The 12,193-nt window shown below is 40.6% G+C and overlaps 1 protein-coding gene across 1 annotated transcript; it reads right to left on the bottom strand.

Annotated features, from left to right (window-relative positions):
* Positions 1 to 321: 321 nt before the first annotated feature.
* uchl3 (ubiquitin carboxyl-terminal esterase L3 (ubiquitin thiolesterase)) lies at positions 322 to 11,913 on the bottom strand. Its single transcript, XM_029703683.1, has 9 exons — positions 11,774 to 11,913; positions 11,589 to 11,600; positions 8,447 to 8,575; positions 7,881 to 8,037; positions 6,044 to 6,129; positions 5,767 to 5,814; positions 5,486 to 5,561; positions 4,819 to 4,877; positions 322 to 1,579 (listed from the first exon to the last, which is right to left on the bottom strand). Exons 1-9 carry the CDS (start codon positions 11,813 to 11,815, stop codon positions 1,496 to 1,498), a joined length of 693 nt encoding a protein of 230 aa, XP_029559543.1. The 5' UTR covers positions 11,816 to 11,913; the 3' UTR covers positions 322 to 1,495.
* Between the last annotated feature and the right edge of the window lie 280 nt (positions 11,914 to 12,193).

The following is a 12,193-nucleotide window of genomic DNA, read 5'->3' as shown; positions in this document are numbered from 1 at the left end:
TTCTTCTTCTGAGTGGCAGCCCAGTCAAATATAACGGAATATCAAATATGAATTTAAATATTGTACCTGTAACCCCCCCCAAAAGCAAATAAAAACTGTACCCCCCCAAAACATTTTTTTAAATGTGACATTCTAACAAACAAGGCATATATTGCATGTATCCAAGTGACTAAGAAAGAAGAGGTTTGTTGTTTTCATTATATTAAATATGTATAGTCATATTGTCTTGTTTTCATTATGAAAACAAAGGTAAAATATTTACTCTTAGTCATTTGGCTACATGATAGATAGGGTGTGTGCGAGTGAAATCACAAAGTAGGATTTCAATCATTTTGGTATTTTAATTTGCCAGTTTTTACAAAAGGTAGGCACCGTGGTAGAAGCTATATCATGTTGTTTAACTACTCCCCATGTCAATCAATAATCAAACATACTTAAAAGGCCCATTGCAGTCAAAACTGATTTTCCTGTTTTATATACATTTCCACACAATGAGGTTGGAATAGTGCTGTGAAATTGATAATGCCCTTTTAGTGTAAGAGCTGTTTGAAAAGACCTGAAATTTCAGCCGGTTGTGGTGGGATGGAGTTTTGTTCTGCCTGGTGATATCACCAGGAGGTAAATTAGTTAATAGACCAATAAGAAAAAAAACAGTTCCAAACCTCTCAGCCAATAACAGCTTGTTTTCAGTTTTCCCTTCCCCAATTTCGGTTTCTTTTTTTTATCATTTTAATTGAAAATTAAGTATGGGTACTTAATTGTTACAGAGAAATGGTTTAGAGTTTTTTTAGTTTTTTTTAAACATCTGCATTGGGCCTTTAAATATATAGTTCAATATATTGCAAGTCAATGAAACTGACGCTTTTGTGTATTTCTAATTTCTACACAGGAATATAAAAACATCCTGTGACAATTGAGTTTTTGCATACACCTTACCACACCTGTCAGTATCATCTTTGAAAGGTTACAGGAGTTTGGAGATCTTGCCTAATGGCCTGTATACTTTAGTGCATGGTCAGAACAGTCCAACTGAAAGCTCAATTACCGCTACAGTAATACAGCAGAGTTGTAAGTGATCTGGGTGAAGTTTTCCCTAGGTACAGATTTAGGATCACCTTACCCAATCCTAACCTTAACCATTAGTTGGAAAATGTAAAACTGACCCAAGGACAGTGTCTCGGAGCAACTTCAGCCTAAATCATTCAAAGTACTAAGGGGCAATGGGGAAGTAGTGATGGCACACACTTCAATAACTTTCAGTTGCATGACAACTTTTAATCTGACAATCGTATTTTTAGAAACAGGCTACTGATTCCTCGCACGCTTAGCTTACTTTAATCATATATATATATATATTTTTTTTTTTTCCAGTTAATTTTTTGTCATCATACCACATGCTAACCTACTCAGTAAAAATGCTAATGAGCTAACAAAATTCAGCACTTGAGAATTATTGGCAGTTGTATTTTCTTCTCTTGTTCGGTGAGTGCTGTGTTCATGCCTTGGACAGGGCCACCACTGTGAAGCGAAGCTCCTGGGGGTCCCGAGCCATAAACATCTTACACACCTCTGTCGCATCCTGCAACACAGACAAAACAAACACACCTTGATACATTATACGAGTAAAACCAGGGTCCTAATTATTAGCACAAACTAGGGGTGTTGAGTACAGGCACCTCTGTTTGGTCCGTACTGTCAAAATGAATGAATACATAAAAAGATACAAAAATAAATGAAAAACACTATAGGCTATTCCTACGCTGTGATGTATGCCTCGAGTAAATATGAGATCATTACTATTTCTTTTTTCAAGCTATTAGGTTAAAAACAACTAGAGTTTATACGCACAGTCATCAAAATTCTAATCTTAATTGTCCAACTGTCCTTTTGTGAGTCGCAGCCGGGAACTAATTCTGTACGATGGTGAGTGGCAGGGTCGATAAACCAGGAAGATTCTCCATCATCATTTCAATCTGCAGTTTGGGAACATTTTGGTTTCCTAGTAGATTACAACTGCAATGGATAAAGATTATAATTGCCACTGCTCAATGAGAATAAATTATGGAGCTGCCAACACCTCAAACATGTTGACATGTGCTCTTCACGGATGAATCCCGGTTTCAACTATACCGGGCAGATGGTCGTTGTGTGGGCGAGCAGTTTGCTGATATCAACGTTGTGAACAGAGTGCGCCATGGTGGTGGTGTGGTTATGGTATGGGCAGGCATAAGCTATAGACAATGAACACAATTGCATTTTATCAATGGCAATTTGAATGCAGAGATACTGTAACGAGATCCTGAGGCCCATTATCGTGCCATTCATCCGCCGCCATCACCTCATGTTTCAGCATGATAATGCACAGCCCCATGCTGCAAGGATCTGTACACAACTCCTGGAAGCTGAAAATGTCCCAGTTCTTCCATGGCCTGCATATTCACCAGACATGTCACTCATTGAGCATGTTCGGGATGCTCTGGATCGAGGTGTACAACAGCGTGTTCTAGTTCCCGCCAATATACAGCAACTTCGCACAGGCATTCATTCATTAATGAATAAGTGCTGTACTACATTGTGATGATCATGTTAAAATTGTGTTTGTTAATATGTAGGTGTAATAATTGTGTCTATTATCATATGTAGCCTATATAACAATGTTGGAAAACAGATTTTAGTTTTGTGTTCAGTCAGCACAGTACGTGTTAATTCGTATGATCTAATTTTAGAAGTGATGTGCTCTACCCTGACAGTTGTTTTAACCTCTACAGGATCTGTGCTTCCCCATCCCCCCCAGGACGGTTGAGCTAATATAGGCTAATGTGATTAGCATGAGGTTGTAAGAAACCCCAAAAAATCCCAGAACATAGACATATCTGATATGGGCAGAATGATTAAATTCTTGTTAATCTAACTGCACTGTCCAATTTACAGTAGCTATTACAGTGAAAGAATACTATGCTATTGTTTGAGGAGAGTGCACAATTATGAACTTGAAAAAGGATGAATAAAGCAAATTAGGCATATTTGGGCAGTCTTGATACAACATTTTGAACAGAAATGCAAAGATTCATTGGATCAGTCTAAAAGTTTGCACATCCACTGCAAAAAAAATTATCTAAATTGCGCCTGGGCTGGAATAATACATTATGGCCTTTCTCTTGCATTTCAAAGATGGTACAAAAAAATACTAAAAAAATGCTAAAAAAAACCCTGTATCTTTTACCAGATCTAATGTGTTATATTCTCCTACATTCATTTCACATTTCCACAAACTTCAAAGTGTTTCTCAAATGGTATCAAGAATAAGCATACATTTACATTTAAGTCATTTAGCAGACCCTTTCTTCATTTCTTCAGGTCCTGAGCTACAGGCAGTTAGACTCGGGTATATCATTTTAAGTGAAAATTGGGGGGGGGGGAAATGAAGAAAATGTGCCTATTTTCAGAATAAGGTTGTCAGACGAAGCTCCTGCTGCTCCCCCGTTTCGAACGTTGCTGGAATTTGGAGTCGAGGGGTGCCTTGAACTAATCTCAGACTGGGAGCCGCGGGTCGCTCATTACTCACACGTCCCTGGTACGCTGGGATCGCTGCCTGCGCACGAGACACCTTCTTGCGAATCCTGCTGTGGGAGTGGAGATTCCAGCTCTGTATGTGGCTGAAATGTATTGCCCAGGAACAGCTCGTTTTTCTACCTGTCCCTTGGCTTTTACCTTAACCGGCGACTGTCACCCACTGGGTAGATGGCATCTGGGTAGAGGTGGTTGAAACACTGTTGTGTTACTGCATGTTTGGGAAATCAACCTCAGTATGTCCTGGTCTGTGTCAATGGCAGACCCAACCCAAGGGAGCGTATTTTTGTAGGCCGCATCCACGCATCCTCTCTGCGAAAATTCTGTCTACTTTTCAGTTGTGCCATCTCAGTTTGAATTGCGATGATCCCATCCTTCAGCTCAACATTTTGAATGCACATCGACAAACAACGACCTGGGCACATTCTTCCTCCTTAACGACTATCAAAATTTCACACAACTCACACTTCATAGCTTGATTTTTGTTAAGCGAAATGGAAGAGTTTTGCAACTCCATAGCAATGTCACTTGAAGCGTATGAAAGTCAACATGCAGGACAGCTGCCTACAGCAAATTCGATGAATATTCCCACAGTGTGGTGATAAAATATTCTAGAAGTAAATTAAAAGATGTAAACATTTTATAAAATCCAAGGCTTTAAATCTGAAAATAATCTATCACCCTTCTGAACAAGCCCCAGACCTTTGTTAATGTTTACATTGCCCAACAAAGTCACAGCAAATCTCTTTTCCATGCAACTCCAAATGCTGCAATTGAAGTGAGTTGACTATTGTCATTGATATTCCTACTGTAGGCCTACTTGCCATCCACTCTGACTTTGAAGTGTAATGACATGTTATGCTTCTGCTTTAGACTGTTCTCAATATCCATGCTACACCTTGCCCAGTTCTATTATGGGAACTGAGTTCCCAAAGTAAAAGTAATTTCAAAATGTAAAAATTTGTTTGGATCTGAATTCCTGGCGATTCCCAGAGGGCTGCAAAGCGGATACAGTGGTGCTCTCTTGTGGATTAAGTAAGTAAGTTCCCAGAGTGATTTCCCTTTCCAATTCCACCCATGATTATAACAATGCAGGTAAGGTACACCTACTGAATATGGAAATATCAGTAATCAACACGGAAACGCTTTCTGAATAGCCGCCACTCATTCAACCAAGGCCGTGGTTGTCTCTACCAAACCAGCATTGCATTGAGTCTTTACAATGAGATGCATTGATTAGTCATTTACCTCAAGGAAGCGGACTTCTGATGTTTTCCCATGGGCAATAGGGAAAGGCTTGCGGCCATCTTGAAAGAAAACACAAGATGAGAAACAAATGCTATTGCGCATGATCAATATCACACTGTAGTGACTGGGCAAGTCTCAGAACAATCCCATTGTAATGTGGATCACATGCATAGAAAACTCATGGTAACACTTCCTAAGAATACCCTCTTAATAATGCATTATAAGCATGTTTTTAATAACTTATGGGGCTCATGAACATGTCACGGACGGGATCTGAAGGAAATTCCCCCTTGGGCTGAGGGTGACTGATTTTGACGACACAGGCTGGGCTACCTCATCACGGGACCATGAGCCTCTCCACGAGACGCCACCCCACGTTGGGCGCCATTATCACAGGCGGGATCTGAATCCTGGTCTCCCTCAGGAGAAACATTTTGTCTTGACCATTAGGAGAAACCAATGTCTTGACCATTAGACCAAAAGAAAATTATCCCTTGGGGAAATTACCCCTCATGTCCGCTACAAACGCATTATAAAATGTGCTTACAAGGCATTTTGAAGAGTTTATTCATAAGAAGTGTTACCAAACCCATTTCTGTGTATCTTATTGCTGCTATTGAGAGGTCTACTGCAAAGCATTTCAAGTGGAAAGGGGTGTTTCACTTACCCAGTTCATATAAATGTCCCCCAACATTCACAAAAGCAATGAAATGCAAGTCCACTTTTTCATCCAAGCTTGGTGCCTATAAAACAAAAAATAAAAGCACAACTGGGTCATGTTCAGTATGGGCAAATAAAAGACGCAAATAAGAGTTTACAAAGGACAAGTTTAGGTAGTAGCTCCCCATTTCACTCTCTTTCAAAAAGGTGTCCCTGTAGTTACTTATTTACTGCCTTTGACCATGTTCAAAATAGTTGTTTTAGAAAACCCTTAAAATTAATACTCACCTCGGTTTGTCCTTCCTGTGCACTAGATTCATGTGTAACACGGATGCTCTGTAAAGGAAGAAAACATCATCCAATTTAATTTCAATCACATCATTTTCCCATGGCTAGAATGACACCATCCACTCAGTGCATTGTCATCGTGGCCACCACTTATTATAGGCACACCCTGGTAACTACCAAGCTAAGCACTAAAATGTTTCTAAACACTAGTCTTGACCCACTAGCACTAATCTGATAAACTATCATCTTTGTATGATGAAGATTTTGATGGAAATACCTCATCTTTCTCCAGGAAGGTGGCCTTGTTATCTGGGCTCAGTTTAGTGGACTGTACCAGGAACATCTTCAGTGGAGAGTCAGTCTCTGGGAGGACGAGTAGAGATAAGCATGAAACATACAGAAAGTTATATCACTGAGCAGTGTTTATTTCGTCAACAGAAATAGTGACTAAAATATTTGTCAAACACTTACTTTTCAGTGGCAATTGACGAGACTAATAACTGACTAAATAGACCCAGAAAAAACTATAACCAAAAGAAAATTAATTTGTTTCAGTTGACTAAAATGAGAAGAGATGAAATGATCTGTGACTAAAATCTGACTACTAAATGGACTGGACAAGAGTTTCAGAAGAGATTAAGAGCTTTTCCTTGATAAGCACAATTAATATTGGCAACAGTTCTGTTCAGCAGTGGAAAGGACACACCACACACAGACTACATCAGCTGGTGAGCAAGCAATGTGTGTGGGCAGACAGGCACCGCTCAGGCTCAGATTATACACATCGCACAGGCAACTCTCTTGTTTCCCGGTAGCTAACCAGTCCACCACCAGCCTATACCCTTTGCCTGGTTAAGAAATAAGGTGCCTTACGAAATTAGAAATAAAAGCAGCATTGAGTTCAATCGTAAAAACAACAGTTTATGTTTTTCTCCCTTTTAGTATAGAAAAGTAGGCCGTCTTTGAACTTGTAGTCTCGCTCAACTGTCCCACTTTCCCCACTGCATTTCATAGCCAGGTTCTGTAACAAACGTAGCCAAGTGTCCCTCTTCTCCTCAGAGAAAACGGCTTGATTCTAGCCCTGATCGTTCAAATGATATGATCCATAATACTAGAGCTGTGCTTTTTTCCCTTGTCGCACATTGGCGGGCCGAATTTGGCATTCATAAAGCATATCGCGGGCCGTTCTAAAACTAGGCTACTTACGGCTCAGACTGTTAACCATTTGTTTAGGACACACCTTATTCAGTCGTGTTACCTCATTAGCTAGCTATAGCTAACAACCTGGGGCGCGTTCAGCAGGACGTGTTGAATAAGGAACAACATCTATTCATGGATTTTCTATCTGCAATGTTCGAGAATGTTTTGCAACTGAACATGGCCCTGGTAACATTATCAGTAGCCTATATGCAAACATTTGGTGGCACAGAAAGGAAAAGGGATAGCAAATCATTTATTGACTAAATTAATCTTGCCACTACCTCTTCCCCTACTGTATTTATTTATTTTATTTATTTTGCTCCTTTGCACCATATTATTTATATTTTAACTTTTAACTTTCTTCAAACTACAAATCTACCATTCCAGTGTTTTTCTTGCCATACTTTATTTACTTTGCCACCATGGCATTTTTTTGCCTTTACCTCCCTTATCTCACATCATTTGCTCACATTGTATATAGTCTTATTTTTTTCTACTGCATCATTGATTGTATGTTGTTTTACTCCATGTGTAACTCTGTGTTTTTGTATGTTGTCGAACTGCTTTGCTTTATCTTGGCCAGGTCGCAATTGTAAATGAGAACTTGTTCTCAACTTGCCTACCTGGTTAAATAAAGGTGAAATAAAAAAATAAAAAAACTACAGGAAAATCCTTTCTACGATTAAATTAGTGAAATACTTTTCCTGAACGAAAACGCAATTACATTTTTCACATCCTCATTTTTTCAATTTATCAAAGCCATCATGGACTACAGTAATATGCCATTTTCTCCCTCGCCATCTCAATAAGGACAGTCACCGCCCTGTGATGTAGGGTTTTTCATTGGGATTGGGGAAGCTGATCCTAGATCTGTACATAGGGGAAACTTCATCCAGGGTGTGACAGCCACGTACCAAATTCCAGATGTTCCTGGTTGTTGGCCACAGCGTGAATTAAGCCTATTGTTCCACAGGCGTTGCCGATGGTCTGCTTCATGAAGTAGACATCTGGGGAGACATCCTGGCCCTGGGCCTTGATCTTGGCCTCCTCCTCCAGCCTGAAAGACTCATACTTCAAAATGGGAGAGGAGAGGAAACGTGTGTCATGTTGTTTTCCTAACTTATGTGTTCTTCTATCGATTTTATTCCATTATATTCTACTGTAGTTACTAGGGCTGAATGTTTATTTTAATTCTAGAATGTTAATAAATACATTTACAAAATGATTGCATAATGCACCTGTGGTAAACAACGGCAAAAATCACAACTCTACATGCGGTTACCAGTATATTTGACTGTCAAATAATTTTCAATTGTAAAATACCATTTTACACTCGCTGAAAACACAGGTTGACCAATCAGGACAATAGAGTATATTTTTTGGCATAGAATAGAAGACGGCACCAGCTGTGACTCCTTTTAACTAAATAGCCTAAGTCAAACAAACACACATTAGGTTGGAGAAGCTGGAGCAGACCTACCTTCTCTGTGACAGGGAAGAGCAGCAGGACAGCACACACAGGCCTGGGCACCATGCTCAGAAGCTCTGGGTCCATCCCATACACATCGCCAAACTGCCAGGTCGGCAGCAAACCCAACTGTCGCAGAAACTTGGGGAAGAATATTGGAGTTAAATCATCATGCATGAAAATAGGAATGCAATGGGCAGGGCAAAGCTCAGGAGTGCTTTAACTTGATATCCTAATTTATATTTTATGAACATGTATAAATCAGCAGGTGATCATGTGGGCTCCCGAGTGGCGCAGCGGTCTAAGGCACTGCATCTCAGTGCTAGAGGCGTCACTACAGACCCTGGTTCGATTCCAGGCTGTATCACAACCGGCCGTGATTGGTAGTCCTATAGGGCGGCGCACAATTGGCCCAGCGTTGACCAGGTTAGGGTTTTGCAGGGGTAGGCCATCGTTGTAAATAAGAATTTGTTCTTAACTGACTTGCCTAGTTAAATAAAGGTTAAATAATAAATAAAAATCATTATTGTAGCTGCCACACTATCCTTTCAGCAAAGCACACCAAATGTACTTATTGTTTTTATTTTATTTAACTAGGCAAGTCAGTTAAGAACAAATTGCTATTTACAATGACAGCCTACCAAATGGCCTCCTGCGGAGATGGGGGCTGGGATTAAAAATAAATTAAACAAAAATATAGGACAAAACATCACGACGAGACAACACTACATAAAGAGAGACCTATGACGACAACATAGCATGGTAGCAACACAACATGACAACATGGTAGCAACACAACATGGCAGCAGCATAAAACAGGCTACATACATTATTGGGCACAGACAACAGCTCAAAGGGCAAGGTAGAAGTAGAGACAACAATACATCAAGCAAAGCAGCCACAATTGTCAGTAAGTGTCCATGATTGAGTCTTTGAATGAAGAGATTGAGATAAAACTGTCCAGTTTGAGTGTTTGTTGAAGCTCGTTCCAGTCGCTAACTGCAGCAAACTGAGAAGACGAGCGACCCAGGGATGTGTGTGCTTTTGGAACCTTTCACAAGGTTGTGACTGGCAGAACGGGTGTTGTATGTGGAGGATGAGGGCCGCAGTAGATATCTCAGACAAGGGGGAATGAGGCCTAAGAGGGTTTTATAAATAAGCATGAACCAGTGGGTCTTGCGACAGGTATTCAGAGATGACCACTTTACAGAAGAGTGCAGTGATGTGTTCTATAAGGGGCATTGGTGGCAAATCTGATGGCCGAATGGTAAAGAACATCTAGCCGCTCGAGAGCACCCTTACCTGCCGATATACAAATTATAGTCTTCGTAATCTAGCATGGGTAGGATGGTCATCCGAATCAGGGTTAGTTTGGCAGCTGGGATGAAAGAGCAGTTACGATAGAGGAAACCACGTCTAGATTGAACTTTAGCCTGCAGCTTTGATATGTGTTGAGAGAAGGACAATGTACCGTCTAGCCATACTCCCAAGTACTTGTATGAGGTGACTACGTCAAGCTCTAAACCCTCAGAGGTAGTAATCACACCTGTGGGGAGAGGGGCATTCTTCTTACCAAACCACATGACCTTTGTTTTGGAGGTGTTCAGAACAAGGTTAAGGGCAGAGAAAGCTTGTTGGACATTAAGAAAGCTTTGTTGTAGAGCGTTTAACACAAATTCCGGGGAGAGACCAGCTGAGTATAAGACTGTAATGTCTGTATATAAATGGATGAGAGAGCTTCCTAGCCTTGGGGTACACCTTTGGTGACAGGCAGTGGCTGAGACAGCAGATGTTTTGACTTTATGCACTGCACTCTCAGAGTAGTTAGCAAACCAGGCCAAAGACCCCTCAGAGACACAAATACTCCTTAGCCGGCCCACAAGAACAGAATGGTCTACCGTATCAAAAGCTTTGGCCAAGTCAATAAAAATAGCAGGACAACATTGCTTAGAATGAAGGGCAATGGTGGCATCATTGATGTTTAAGGTTGCAGTGACACATTGATAACCTGAGCGGAAACCAGATTGCATACCAGAGAGAATACTATAGACATTAAGAAAGTCAGTCAGTTGATTATTGACACGTTTTTCCAACACCTTTGATAAACAGGGCAAAATAGAAATAGGCCTATAACAGTTAGGATCAGCTTGATCTCCCCCCTTTAAATAAAGGACACAGCATGGTGGCTGCCTCCAAGCAATGGGAACCTCCCCTGAGAGGAGAGACTGGTTAAAAGGTCAGAGATAGGCTTGGCATGATAGGGGCAGCAACCTTTAAGAAGAAAGGGTCTAAACCATCTGACCCAGATTGTTTTTTGGGGTCAAGTTTAAGGAGCTCCTTTAGCACCTCAGACTCAGTGACTGCCTGCAGGGAGAAACTTTGTGGAGGGGCAGGGGAAAAAGAGGGAGATGCATCAGGGCTAGTTGCATTAGAAGGGGTGGGAGATGAGGAAATGTTGGACGGGCAATGAGGCATGGCTGAGTCAAATAGGAATCCTGATGATTAAAGAGCACAGCCATGTGCTTCTTGTCAGTAACAACCACATCATCAACTTTAAGGGACACGGCAGCTGTGAGGAGGAGGGTTTATTCAAATACCAGAAGCCTAAGCATTGGTAATTTAAATCAGGTAAAATAATCACATTTGATTCGACCAACTTTGGATTCAGATTCACTTCTGTTCTCTATTTCTATATGGAGCTCGTCAGCATCATGTACATGTTTACTGCAGTAATTATTGGCTTTAAGAACTTGCTAGTTACATATTCACCATCAAAATCATCTTTCAGCTCTCTAAAACAAAGAGCAACTGTCTCTAATATCAATGGCAATGCTGTCTAGCTAGCTACTTAGCTGCTATTAGTAGGGGTTAAATATCAGCTGATGCAAGCATAACGTGTTGGATATGCTATTTTTAGAGGGTCGATAGTTAAACTGAACAGCACCTCCACTTTTGATAACTAGCCACAGTTAGCTAGCTATTAAATGTTATAGCTAGCTAGCTATCCTCCAAGCTGGATACTGTGTTGTTAGCCATCTAGCTAACTAGCTCGCTATTATTTAGCATGGAATCTGCGAGTGAGATTCCGATATCCTTGGACAGCAACACTTTAACCCTCCATGATGGGTTTAGAAAGATGATACGACTTACTCACTTGGTTCATCACCTAAAAGAAAGAAAAAAAGTAAGCCGTTAGCTTTTCTTCGACAAACCTGCCAGCAATAGCTAGCTAGAATAAATTAGCTAGCCAACTCATGTGAGATTGAATGAATGAAGCAGCTAGCTAGTTGTGATGACATGTTTAGCAAAATTGGATAAATACAAAGTATGTACACTTACATCTGGGTTGGCTTCCAGTGGCAACCAGCGCTGGCCGTCCATTTCTAATGATATTATAGTTAGTTAGCTAAAATCTTCAGTAAAGTGAAACAGCTCCAACTTCTTTTTCAGCGAAACAGAAGAAGCGCGTTTCTTCTTCTTCGGTGGAGTTTATCAGCGTTTAGCAACCAACGTTATGGTGCATTACCGCCACCTACTATACTGGAGTGTGGGCCAGAGACAGGGAGAAACTAAATCCTACCTGCCAGCCCCGTTGCTCTTAAAAAAGATAACATATTTGAGACTATATCTAATGACGTTCTACTCAATATACTCTAAACTAATTGTATGTATAACCTTCTCACTCATACTAGATCTCAGCCCCTCTCTTTCCCTCTGATACTGCCCACACTGTAGCAATACATGCTCCACAGTCTCTGT

The sequence above is a fragment of the Salmo trutta genome, chromosome 20, assembly GCF_901001165.1.
Source record: "Salmo trutta chromosome 20, fSalTru1.1, whole genome shotgun sequence".
NCBI lineage: Eukaryota > Metazoa > Chordata > Actinopteri > Salmoniformes > Salmonidae > Salmo > Salmo trutta.
This window is presented reverse-complemented; position numbering and strand designations above follow the sequence as displayed.